Source organism: Lynx rufus, unplaced genomic scaffold, assembly GCF_022079265.1.
Source record: "Lynx rufus isolate CCGP_SWC_20201006 ecotype Redwood Valley unplaced genomic scaffold, mLynRuf1.p SCAF_8, whole genome shotgun sequence".
NCBI classification, from domain to species: Eukaryota; Metazoa; Chordata; class Mammalia; order Carnivora; family Felidae; genus Lynx; species Lynx rufus.
In genome coordinates this window covers 45,631,287-45,645,073 of record NW_025814896.1, presented here as the reverse complement: position 1 = coordinate 45,645,073, position 13,787 = coordinate 45,631,287, and the positions used below count along the sequence as shown (strand labels likewise).

At 40.8% G+C, this 13,787-nt stretch overlaps 1 protein-coding gene across 2 annotated transcripts in view; it reads left to right on the top strand.

Annotated features, from left to right (window-relative positions):
- The window catches only part of RALGAPA2 (Ral GTPase activating protein catalytic subunit alpha 2), a 329,438-nt gene that overhangs the window by 103,430 nt on the left and 212,221 nt on the right, over positions 1-13,787 (top strand). For both annotated transcript variants that reach the window (XM_047068562.1, XM_047068561.1), the window contains exons 11-14: positions 2,756-2,923; positions 3,995-4,132; positions 7,286-7,434; positions 11,529-11,640. In XM_047068562.1, coding sequence (XP_046924518.1) covers positions 2,756-2,923; positions 3,995-4,132; positions 7,286-7,434; positions 11,529-11,640 — 567 coding nt within the window. The remainder of the gene's footprint in view (positions 1-2,755; positions 2,924-3,994; positions 4,133-7,285; positions 7,435-11,528; positions 11,641-13,787) is intronic.

Sequence of the window (13,787 nt, the reverse complement as noted above, 5' to 3'; positions counted from 1 at the left end):
TGGGGTGAAGCTTGGTGTAAGTGGCTCCAGCCTCCATGGGAGGCGCTGTGTTGTTTACTGAGGTTGGTCAGTGCTGGTGGGCAGGAGATGAAAATGGCGTCATCCCACTCTATTGTTCCCGAGCAGGTAGTTTGCACCTGCTGCTGTTCAGGAAGCCCTCATTGAAGAGCAAACCATCACCTGTCTTGTGTCCTTGGCTTCCATTAGATTGTGCCTTCACCCCATCTGTGTCTGAGCTGTGTGCTGGCCAGGCAGCACAGTACCCCTGTGTTTTATCTCAGGCACCTGACTAGGTTTCAAAACTCCAAATTTTAGGTACATGGCATGGCACAGACCTATGCTTATCCTTTGGGGGAGCATCTCACCCCACTGTGACTAGTGCTGATTAATCCCAGAAAAGCAGTTGCACAATCATGTGGTGGCTCAAAGCTGGCATCAGGGTTTGCTGTCCTTGGCTGGTGTCTCTGTTCCTATGCCAATGAACGGGGCAGCACATTGGTGCCTGCCAGCTCTTTTGTCCCTTGAGAGTCTTGCTGCCTCTCCCAAATGCACTCCAGTAAGGGAAACTGTCTCTCCCAGTGTGACCCAGGAGATCCTCAAAGCACACAGTTTGCTCCCAGGTCTCTGCCCTCCTTTCCCACAGGAGCATCGCTATGCCTGACAGGCTCTGCCCAGCAGTGGTGCAGACTTCTAAAACTTCAGACTTAGAGCCCTGCTGTATGTAAAAACTTGCCACTAATAATCAGCTGCTCTGGTTTTCTTAGTCAATGGTGTTGGGGAAGTGTTTCTCTTGTACAATCCCCTGGGCGCTGCTTTCTCTCTATCTCTTTCTCTCCTTTCAGAGATCAAGTTTCCCTCCCCTCTGCAGCACCATGATTCTTTTTTCCCTGGAATTAAGTTGCTGAAGCTCCTATTTTCCATGATGTGTTTTCTTTGCTCCCTCTGTTCTCTCAACATTCAGGTTGATTTCTTGGGTGTTCAGAATGATTTGATATTTATCTAGCTGTGTTTGAGGGATGAAGCAAGCATAGGGTCCCCCTTCTGCTCCGCCATCTTAACCAAGGCCCCATAACAAATTTTGAACTCTAGTCAGTGATACGCATGTTGAAATGTTTAGGGGTGAAATGAACTGATGTCTGCAGATTTCTTTGAAATTCATCAAAAATAAAATGTATTGAAAGAAGGAAAGATAAGGGTAGTTAGACAGATGTGTGGTAAACAAATCTAGCAAATGCTAATGGTAGAATCTAGGAGGTAGTATATGGGTATTCACTGTAAAACTATTTCAACATTTTTGTATGTGTGAAAATATTTGTAATAAAATTTTGGAACAAAATTGGAGTCAGACACCATTGTACCTTGTCATACTCTTCTTTGTCTTTGCTGATCTTTCTTTTTTAGAAAAAAAAAAAAAAAACTAATGTTTATTTATTCTTGAGAGAGAGAGAGACAGACAGAGATTGGGGGCGGGGGCAGAGAGAGAGGGAGACACAGAATCCGTAACACGCTCCAGGCTCTGAGCTGTCAGCATAGAGCCTGATGCAGGGCTGGAACTCACAGACCGTGAGATCATGACCTGAGCCAAAGTCAGATGCTCAACCAATTGAGCCACCCAGGCACCCTGTCTTTGTTGATCTTTCTTGAGATACAAGTCAGAATATTTGTTACATTGATATGTTGCAGTCTTGTAACACAGATTCCTTTATTCTGGAATTTGATGTGACATAACCACCATCTATGGAAATTTGTATATTGCATAAACCTTTGTTACACTGTAATCTGACTGTAACTGCATCCTGTTTCGTGAACATTAAGGACAGTATTAAATCTCTGAACCTTGATATCAAAACCTAGAATCATTGCTAGCTAACTTTGTAACCCTGGGAAAATATCTCAGGTGTTCTGGGTCTCATCTTAATGCCTCATCTATGGAATGAAAGTATTTGTTGTAGTATTGAATACTTTTCCTTTGTGTTCACCCATCAGACAGAAATATTACTTAGAGCAGATACTCAAAAGGAAATACATTTTCCCTTTAACTTTTTGTTTGTATTTTTGGAATCTTATATTAAAGCAAAATTCTTAGTGCATATGTATATGGAGATTTGGTAATGTTATAAAGTCCACATAAGTGTGCACAAGGGGCTCTTGTTAACGTTGGTGTCTATACTCAGTTGAACAATTGCCTCTTAATAAAGGAAGGTAGGGTGGGAGGGAGAGAGGAAGAAAAGAAAGAAGGAAGGGCAAGTCAAGGAAAGGGAAAAGACAAAAAAAGAAAAAAGAAAAGCTCTAAATTGGCAGCATTTGCCAACTTCTGTGTTGTAAATATTCCCTTTGTCACCAGCACAACATCCCTGAAGATGGAGCTGGGAAGAGGGGTGACACTTGGCTGCAGCTGGCTGCAGTAGTATGATGGCTGTCTTATAATCGGTTTTTGATTCATTGGGAAAGGTTCCCAGTTGTATAGTGTTTATATAGCCAAATAGCATATCTGTGTACGTATGCATGGTCGTTATTTTGTGAAAAACTTATTCAGAATACAGAAGTTAATTTTAAGTTGCATCATGTTTTTTTCTGGCCCAATTATGGAAATGCTTTTTTTCCTCAGAAAAGTTTGGTGTGCACAAAAATACCTGGCCCCGTAACTTTCAGAGGAAAATCTGAAATTGGTGCTGACTGGAAGTGTCTATTATGTGGCTCTATGGTGATCTGAGCTGGTGTGGAGTTAAAGAGAGTCTTCTTTTTTTCCTTTTAGGCATTCTTGTTGCCTTCCTGTGACATAGCTGTAACAAGGAAGGTAGTTCAAGTGTACCGAAAGTGGATACTCCAGGACAAACCTGTGTTCATGGAAGAACCAGATAAAAAAGACGTTGCCCAAGAAGATGCTGAGAAACTAGGATTTTTAGAGACTGACAGCAAAGAGGTAATATGTTATCACCAGTTATTTCAGCTGGGAATACACATATTATAGCAAAGTATACCTGGTCAGCCAAGGGGCCAATCAGTAGGACACAGGCAGGTGGATCTCTTTTGTCATAGCTGATGCTCTCCAGTTGCCGAGTTCCCTGAGGACCCGTTTCAGTGAGGCTGCTGCTGTGCTCTGTTCAAGGTCATCTCCTAACCCTCAGGCTGAGTCCATGTGTATATCTCAGCTTCGTTATTCGGTATTGCTCGGAGCTGTTTTATAAACCATCATATTGTACAGGTTTCTGTATGAGACTGAAAATGTCACTGCCTAAGTATTGACGTGTTTAAATAAATAGCATTTGAGAAACTCAATTTAGAATGATTGGGCAGCCTTTTCTCATGCAGTGGACTGTTCTATAGCAGTTAGGATGTTAACACACTTAAAAGGACTAACCCAATAATGAGTGTTGTCTCCTCCATAAATAAGTCTCACTACAGGGCTGGCTGCTGTCTTCAGAGTGGGTGCTGTGTGAAGGAACTTTTAGTCCTGGTTAGGTAACGCTAGTAGCTGGAGAAATCTAAAATGAAACAGTGGGACCTCTTCCTGAGACACAAAAGAAACTTAATACCATATTTATATATCTGGCATGCTATTTTGAAATCTAGTCTGATAAATTATTTCTAAAAGTGGGTGTTGTAGCAATTAACAACAAACATTTAAAAATATTTGTGGCCAAAGGCATATCACTTTTAAATATCTATATTAATTCCATAGTTTTAATTTTTCAATATTGGTGAAATCATTTTAATAACTAGTCATGAGGCCAAAACAAATAGATAGGCAAATGGAATTTATCACACATTTTAAAGGTCTGTGTTACAGGCTCATTCAGTCTGGACCTTTATTTATTCAGCATCTACTAAATGCTAGGCACTGTTTTAGTTAGGTACTGGAGGTGGTGAACAAAATGGAAAAAATCTTGCCCTACTAAAACCTACATTCTCATGAATTTTGGTGAGTGTAAGGAATTAAATATGCGAACATGTACTTCTTTCCCCTCTGTTAACTGATTTTTATCTTCTGAAGACCTTGTCGGAAAGTTCCCGTCATAAGCGCTCTTCCAGTTGGGGACGCACATACTCCTTCTCGAGTGCAGTGAGCAGAGGCTGTGTGACAGAAGAGGAAGATAAGAACGTGAAAGCCGGGGCCCAGGCTATGCTGCAGGTATGCATCTGGCAGGAGACATAAAGGCCCCCAGTTGGAGTCCACTGAACATTTGTTTATTGCGATAGTGACATATAAAGTATGGTGATATATTTAGCCATCTGTCAGTAAACCGCTCTCAAGTTCTCTGAGTTTTCTTCCTGATTTCTTACCTTCAGTTTGTACAGATCTTTCTCTAGTCAAAGGAGACCTACGAATGGGTTGCGGTTTCTTCAGAGGGATTGTTATGGAGTGAAATGGCTGAGATCTCAATCTGAAAAAAATATTTTCTGAACACATATGGGTAGTTAGTCAGTGACCTGGACTCTAATTTGAAAGATAATCATGATGATTATATAATCTTAAAAGGAATATTCTTCTTAAAAATTGCCTGTTTATGAAGAATGACTTAAAAAAATGCTCCAGTTTTTAGATATTTACCTGAATGAATATATAACCAATAGAACCAATAGAACCAATGCCATTTGGGAACATTGGAAAGAGAAACTTTGGCTGATCACTTAGTCTTATCCCAGACCTCAGGATTTTATCTCAGAAATGGGGATGAGGAGATTACCTTTTGGGTCCATCTAGGGTAAAGATTGTTAGGAGTATAAGTGAAAACACAGAGTGCCTCTGTTTCCTCTACTCCCTGGTGCCTCATCCTCCCCCCCGCCCCCCATACTCACCTTTCTAGTTGTGTCCAGTTAGGCTTCCCACACAGAGGCCGGGCATGAGGTCTCGTGATGGCACGGGCATGGATTGTGTGTTGCCGGGTTTTTGCTGACACTGCTTCTGTCATCTGTCTCTTGATAGGATTTCTTATCATGATATCCTTTTTGCTTCAAATTCATTAGCAGTTTACTATAACTATTGAATTTTCTCATTTTTCAATGAAAATCAGCAAATAATTTTAAATTAACCAAAAAAAAAAAAATCAAGATGATTTTACTTGAGTAGCTTCAAAGAGCTTTGGTGCCAGTTGGTAGTATAATCTGTGCCCGCCCTCCCCTTCCCCCCTCCGCCAGCAGAGAAGTACGTGTAGGAGTCCCTTCCCTGTGTCCCTTGTTAGCCCTTGTCCTCCAAGTGGGTTGCCATTTGCTGTCATTAGCCATTCCACTGCCAGTGTCTCCCTAGGTTCAGAAGAGTGTTAATTTGTTTTCTGAAAGGCTAGGTTACATCTACCTGGCTGAACCAAGAAACAAAAATTCCACTTGATTATAGCACAACAATTTTTAAAATGTTTAGTTTGGATTATAGTAGCTATTTTTGGTTTTGTGTTTTTTTTTTTTTATAGTAGCTATTTTTGTTCTCTTTGTGTCCAACATTTTTGTTCCTTCACTTGCTTTGTTAGGAAAAAAATGGCCAAATGGCAGGTTTGATAAGATCATCTTCTTCTGCAGTTGCTGTTTACAAGTACAATTTGAGCATATTATTTTTTTTTATTTTTTTAAGTTTATATATTTATTTTTGAGAGAGAGCATGAGCAGGGGAGGGGCAGAGAGAGAGGGAGAATGAGAACCCAAGCAGGCTCTGTACTGTTGGCAAAGAGTCCGACGCAGGGCTCCATCTCATGAAAAGTGAGATCATGACCTGAGCTGAAACCGAGAGTTGGATGCTTAACCAACAGAGCCACCCAGGTGCCCCTTCTTTCTTTATTTTTACCTTAACCAATACTAACATGGTAGTAAGAAATATTCATGAACCTGGCATTTTGATCTTTTTTAAAAAATAAAATGAAAGAAGTGTATAACATATGAAGACTCCTCACTTTTACTTGGGAATATGCGAAGTTTCAAATTCAAATCGAGGAGCCAAATACATTGAGTTAAAAGGATCTGTCTTGCAATGGATCATCTATGATGTACTTCAAAAAAGGCAGCCACTAAAATTACACTAAAACCACTATAGTTGGTTAGTCAGAAACTTCTTTGTTTTCCTTTCCCCATTTGAGGGCTAGTAAATTATTTGCAATTGATGTTATCATCCATTATCAACTTTTATAGTGCTTATTTAGTAATCTTTCTAAAAAATTGGGTCATAACACCTTTCTAATCTTGCATAAGATAATCTTATAGGTTCTCAACATTTTAGTTCACCCACTTGACTTTTGAGCGTGTTTATTTTAATCTCTCTAGTCAGTTTGTACATCCATGTTGAGATGTTGTGTTAATGAGTTTCATCTACAGGTGAGCCAGAGAAGTAGATCCTTTGAGTTTGTACTATTGAATACAAAGGAGACTTAAAAAGCATAGGATCTAGATAGATGGTGCACATCCATCTATCCAGTCATCACCAGACTGACAACTCAGAATCTCCTACATTGAGGGGTCACTGGTGTCATCTTTGTCAGCGGTAACACAGTGTTATTTTCCTGTAGTGCCCCAAGCAGTAACTTACTGCATAACAGCCTAGATGCATGCTTCTCACAGTTTTCTACTGAAATACCACTGACAGAAGGGGACAATGAACTTGAATCCTAAAGGTCTGAGGCAGAGTATAGAGTGGTTGGCTGATTAAATTTTTTAAGACCTGTTTTTATTGTGAGAATTCACTTAGGTTTTATATCTTACTACCTATTAAGTTCTCATATTAAAAACATATGCACCGAGAAGCTATGCAGTGTCGATCACGTGGCTTTGGCCATTTCCTGGCTCCCTAGAGCCCCTGGAAGTCTGCACCTCTGTTGGATGCTGCTGGCCATGCTTACTGCCAGCAGAGTTCATGTTCTGGGAGGTCCAACAACAATCAGATGTTTTTCTCCAGCCACTGGCCAACCACTGCTCGTCTTCCTCTCCCCCTCCCCCACCTCCAAATGTCTCACCCAGAGGCAGTGAGCCTACCTTGTCTTTTCCCCCTTTTCCCATGAAGGAATGTCAAAAAGAAGCCTTCAAAACCTTTTCCGATTCATACGTTTTCTAAAGTTGCAATGTTAATATGCATTAATAATTTTTTTCTAAGGAAAGGTCTTTCAGGGGTCTCAGTTGTTTAAGTGATTCTAAGAGAAGCATTTAAAAAAAATCTTCAGTATGTGTTGGTACGACTTGCCTTAATTGAAATAACTCAAAGGTGACTCATTGGTAGAGGAAAATTAATATCATTATCTTTAAGAAAAATTTGTTCAGATTCATATGTTTAATTACACTTTCTAATGTAAAATTTGTTGATTTCAAGGTATTTTTGACAAATGCTGCAAATGTCTTTTTGCTGGAACCATGTGCTGAGGTTCCCATGCTCTTGAAAGAACAAGTCGATGCCTGTAAAGCTGTTTTGATTATTTTTAGGCGTATGATAATGGAGCTTACAATGAATAAAAAGACATGGTAAGTTTATTTCAAATTAATATTGTAAAACAGATGTTTTTGTTTTTCAAAATAATAATTAAAATGTTAAGACCTCCATTTATTAAATGGCTTTACAAAGTTGACAATAAGATGATAGTCTTTGGTTACAGTTTCTGTGAATTATGAAGAAGGTAAGTATCCAGTACTTTGATAGTTTATTTATTTCTATTATTGGTTTTAAAAATATTCCTGAATTAAAAGTAGTCATATTACTTAATAGTAGATTTTTCCATTTTAAACTGTCATTAGACTGTTTTGTGGAGAAACAATATAACTGGTGTTTTATAAAAACATTTTTTGTAAGCCTAGGAAAGGTTGTTAATTGCTCTGAAATGTTGTTAACTTATTTTTATTGCTTCAAATTTGAAGTTTTAAACTCACTTTGGAAAAACAATTATTTTAAGTGACAGCTTGTCAGAATGAGTAAATAAATAATGCAGTCAGAAATACAGTGGCGTCATGAAAATGTGCTTATGTGAAGTGTTTTCATTTTCATCCTTTGTTTTTGTTTGGTGTCTGTGTGTTTATAATGTCCCTAAAAGCATTGCCTGTTTTAAAAACAGTGCCTTAGGTTTTTCCCAGGCCCTTGTCCCACAGTGAATGTATCACCCCAGCTTAGGAGGGGGTTTCAGAGTCCCCTTTCTTCGTGTCTCTTAGTTCTGGTTGTAAAATGCCTCTCCGATCTGTCCTTTGTGTGTTCCTCCCCTCCAGCCCTGCCCAGGAGCAGCCTGGCTGTGGTCAGTGTCACTGTCAGTGACTTTTGGCTTCTGCGCTCAGTCCACGGAGGCCACTGCAGACCAGCACTGGTGCCCACTTCCCTCATGGAAATCCTCAGTGGGCCCTGTGACCAAGCCTGTCTGATGCTTTTTCTGGGTGGCCTTGAGTCAGTGCCAGGGGTACTTTGGAAAGGTCTGTGTACAGTTGGTGGAAAGCATAGAAATGAGACAGGACTGAGCTGACAGGGGTCTCTAGCGCTGCAGAGTCCAGTCCTTTTCTTTCTCAGTGAGGGAAGGGTGGGCCTAGAGAAATCCCATCATGCAGAAGGTTCACTAATACAGAGACCATGGGAATCAAAATGATTATTTCAAGGCATAAATTCCAGTGTCCTCAAGAAGCAGTTGTTAGAGCTGGAAATACTACTGTGATGAACAGTATGACTTAAACAAAGTTAAATGCTGTGTCAGTAACATTGAGAGTAATGAGAAATGCTGGTATGCTGTCAACAGAACCATCTGCTCCTCGATAGCACAGTTACAGCAATAGTATTTTTGATGGCTTTTTTTCTTTGAAAACGATGAGTTCAGTATATCTTAGTACCAGTAGTATTTTGATTGTCTTGGTAATTTTTTTTTGGTGGAAATTCTGAGATAAAGTTAAGCAATTCTTCTCTGATCTTTAATGATTCAGAAATTTTCAGGTTAAAGTGTTAAAAAAAACCCAAATTATAGAAATAGATGAAAATACCAAAAAATAATCAGTAGAACATAAAAAGAAGTGTGACCTGTTTCCCCAGCAGATTTCCTTATGTATTTTAGTGCCAGACAATGCCTGAATTCCCTTCCTCCCTTCTTTCATCCAGTAAATAACTACTAAGGTTCTGCTGTGAGGACGTAGGGCAAACTGAACAGACAGTGTTCCTGCCCTTGTGAGGTTTCTGTCCTCAGACTGAGAGACATAATGAACAAAGAAGCAATTTCAGTGGTATTAAGCACTAAGAACAGCGAAGCTGGCCAAGGGGACGGAGTGGAGGGTAGGGGAGTGTTTTTCACCAGGTGCCTGGGAAGGCCTAAATGAGCAGTGCCCTGAGGGAAGGGAGGGATGAGCCACTGGGAGTTCTGAGGGAAGGGCTCCCTAAGGAAGGAACAGCAGGTTGAAAGTGTGGTGTCTTGTAGGCCAGTGTGGTGGAACAGAGAAAGGAGAGGGAGAGTGGGAGGGGGTGTGATGGGGGCCAGCCACAGCCAGGTTGTGGGGCCTGGCAGACCACAGGAGGAACCCTGGCTACCCCTCTATGTATATAAGGGTACGACACAATCCAGTTTATGTTTCCAGAAGATTTCTCTGACTTCCTCTGGAGAAGAGAATGCGGTGGGGCACAAAATTTGTGGCCATAGCTGCTGGCAGCTTAGACTAGGGTTGTAGCCAGGGAAGTGCCAAGAAGTGGAAGTGACAGTGAGCAGCGTTGTGTGAATGGGTAACAGTACCACATGTGTGAGAAGATGGGGACGAAGTAAGTCCTAAAGAGCGCAGGAAACCCTATTTATTCTTCAGGGCAGGGACAGCGCACACGCATGATTTCACATGCTTCCAGGGAAGTTTTACACTCGTGGAGTTCTCCTTTGAGGAGGAGAGACCAAAAGTCGGTGTTTCACAAAATACAAAAAAACAAAAACAAAAACAAAAACAAAAACAAAAAAAAAACAACCCAAACTGAAAACTGTCAAAACTGTTAGGAAATGTTTTTTCCAAACTGGAGACAATTTTTTCACCCTCATTTTCTTCCAGAAGACTCTGTGTGGGAATTTCATGGCTTGCCAGGTTTTCATGGGTTCAGAAATTAAATTAACCCTGTGTCTTTGTCAGTCATTGCTTTGGTCAGATTTGCATTTTTTTGATAGCAGTTCCCATGACTGAGGTTTTATTTGAAAATTATGTCTCTTGTTCTCTTCATGTTCATAGGATGGATATGTAACCATTCGTGTGGAAAGGATTGTTTTTTGTTGTCTTAAGCATCGCATAAATGTGAGCAGGCAGTGGTGACACCAGGGCCTGTGACAGGGGCCTGGGTACCCTGAATATGGTGAGGGACATGCTGCCCCCAGCTCTGCACCATTTCTTCCCTCATTCTCCTCTAAGCTGTCTACTCCACACACATGTGCCCAAGATCTCCCATGGCTTGCCAGCTCTTCTTATTCCATCTAGAACCCGTAGACAGCATGCAGCAGAGGCAAATACTAGAGCAGAGTTATGAATGTATACCAATGGATAACCCTGGGATGAAAACCAAATGGTCAGCTACAAATAAGTCAGGAAACCCTTAGAGGTCATTGTACCATGAGAAGCTTAATGAGATTCAATGTCATGTTAAGGGAAAATACTGTCTCAATATGTGGGGTATGCGAAAAGTATAAAGTAACTATGATTTGGAGATCCGTTCATTTGACCTAGACTAGATTACTTTGTCCAGTTCCTGATTTTATCACTAAAGAGCATGTAGACCAAGGAGAAAGTTATAAAGGTGAACAGGCAGTTAGTGTATAAGACCTCAAAGGAGAAGTTAAAAGGGGTGATTCCCCTCAGAACAAAAGGACCTCCCTTATATACAAAAGATACAGTGTTCTTGGTTTGTAGAGAATTGAAGAAAAGAAAAAGTGAGCAAACACTCTAATATGAAGAGTGTAACTTAGCTGTGAGAAAAAAAAATACCTTTTGGCTGTTCTGAAGAACTTATTGCTGTTACCCTAATTAGCGGTGTTATTTGGTGTCTTCATGCCCTGTGTTGCAGACTTAGCATCTTCCAGGCACAAAGCTCCATGCCTCATAGTGAACAACAGTAACCTTTCCAAACCCCCCTACCTGTGAGTTCCTCTGGAGTTTAGTCATAGTATGATACTGACTGCGTATCTCCCCAGAATGAGGACCAGAATGTCCATTTTATTTCCTACCACAAAGATAGATATGGAGACCTCACAGGTTAAGTAAAAGAATGGATGGGAAAACTTAAGGGTGCTGCGTAAGTTCACATGGGCATAGCTATTCACTGAACACCTTTAACAGACTGGTGTAGTTGGAGAGACAGTCTTGCCTTCCTGTCTGAAGGGGATAAAATCAGGCTAGGATGATACCTGTTTTATCCTGCCAATCAATGTGGGCACAGGATTTTTAGAACTGTTGTAACATAAGGTGGTTTATTTTGATAAAATATGGTATTCGTTATATAGTTGGCATTCAGATTGTTAATACTTCTACTCTGATTACCGATGTTGCTGAATTCTTAAGAGAATTTCTTGTACCTATAAATGAAAGTGCTTTGGAGACATGATTAATAATATGAGCTTTTATTTTGGGTGGCCCAGGGAACAGATGTTGCAAATACTACTCAGGATAACAGAAGCTGTCATGCAGAAGCCAAAGGATAAACAAATAAAGGACTTGTTTGCCCAGAGCTTGGCAGGGTTACTGTTTAGGGTAAGTCTTCTTTATTAAAACACTGCAAATGTAAGAAATGAATCATATTTTTTACAGCAAAATAATTTTAATCATTGAAAATTTTAAGAGTAACATTAAACTAAACTTCTAGAAATTTTCCTTCTTAGCTTTGTCTTGAAGGTTGTAATCTATTTTTTACAATTAGAACTAGGTTTCTTTTAGGCCTTCCCACCTGTCTGCTATCTACTTCTTTTGATTTGTTGAGGTTGGTAGAAATTAGGAAGATAACAAGAGCTGATGTCCTTGGTCGAGGGCCAGGTAGATTTGAGGAAGTAAAGGGTAAATGGAAGCATGGGAATGGGGATAAGGTCAGGGAGTGGTTCAGGCTAGACATAAAACTGTGAGAGCTGTTGGTATGTTGGGCTATGTGTTTAAAGTCACAGGACTGGGTAGGGTCACCATGGAGAGAATAGATGTCCTAGAGAGGAAAGAGCCATCCATCTCCATGATTGGTGGAGGAGAGGAGGCAGCCGAAGATGCTGAGAAAGGGTGGCCATGGAGCTGGGAGGGAAACTGGCAGAGTATGTGTCTGGATGCCTGGAGATAAGTATTGAGTAAGAGGAGAACGACCAGTTCACCATTGGTTTTGACAAGATGTTGGTGGTTGTAAATGTTCTAGGGGAATGAGGCCCACTTAGAGTGGATGGAGGAGAAAATGGGACCTGGGCAATAGAGGTAGCAAGTATAGTCAGGACTTTGCAGAGGTGGAAGGGAGGAGGAAAAGGAGAGCCAGCTGAGTGGGCAGCATACATGGAGGACAAGGTTTAAGGTGTGTGATTTTGAAGTCTGTTTGCTTGCCAGTGGGCATGGTCCAGTGAGGACAGCCTTGGAGGGAGAGAGAGGAGAACTACAGAAGTGAAGTTCTGAATGAGGTGAACAGGGCCTTAGGTGGGAGCAGAGAGCCAAGGAGATGGGTGTTTCTTACATCTCACAGGGTGAGAAGGGTCAAGAATGCGAGTAGTCTGACATCACCCTCAGGGGAAGAAAAGAAGCAGATGATGAACTAATTGCATAGGAAATGGAAGTTTTAAAGGTCCTGAGGGTGGTAGACTATTGCAACATTGCTTTAGAAAGCACTAGTATTTATGGGATGCTCAGAATTTATGAAGCATTTCTGAAAGAGAACAGTGTGAAAAGACTGGAAAACTGTGATGTTCTATATAAATAAAGGCATTCATACAATAGATGGGCCTGCTTTGAATAATTTGGTAGGAGATAGCATTGTGGATCATGAGCTGGAAGTGATAGCTGCAGGGAGGAGAAGTCAACCTCCCTCCTCCGTTGACTCGAAGGTGGATTTGGAGATGTATACAAAGAGCATATCTAGAAAAAGGTAGGATATGGCGGTGAAGGTGGCACAAAGAGAAAGTAGTTCTTTAAATAAAGTTATGTATTCCTCTTGTAACACAGGAGAACCCAACTGTTCATATTAATTTTTAGTAGTTTAATAGGATTGAATGATCTTGGCTTGATGAGAAATACATGAGAGGCTGCAGAAATAATTGGCATGTCCTCACTTGCCTTCGGAATAGGATAATCACTCTTATTCTGATTGCCTTGCTTAGTTATTAGATATATGAAGTGGTCTACCCATCCTTTTGTATGTATTCAACCTTGCCTCAGGCGTGGTGCAGACCATTTGCTTTGCTGCCCATCTGGATGTACAAACACTCTGCTCACTTTGCTGTAACTCTCATGGAGAGTTTCACTGTCGGCACCTTCTTCTCGGTCTCCCAGCCCTGATAGGACTGTAGCTGCCAAGTGATGTGGGCTGAAGCCAGGCTTAGGGCAGTGAGTGCTTGGGCCTCATTCCTCACCAGTTGCCTGGCCCTGCACCTATTGGTTGTGTTGGAATTGGAGCAAGAGCTTGTCACTGAATTAAGCAAGAATCTATCGTGCAGTTGTACTTTTTGTTTGTTCGATTAGTTTTGATTTGGGAGAAAAATCCCCCTTATTAATGGAGGATCTTGTCAGATCTTGAAAATTGGTTTTAAGTCCATGATTGTTGATTTTGATGACATCATTATTATTTTGGCCATGGATCAGGAAGAATGTTTAAATTAAGAAGCAGCCATAAAATAGTGGAGAGAAGAAGAGCTTTTTGGAGGTAGACACGGAGTACCGAG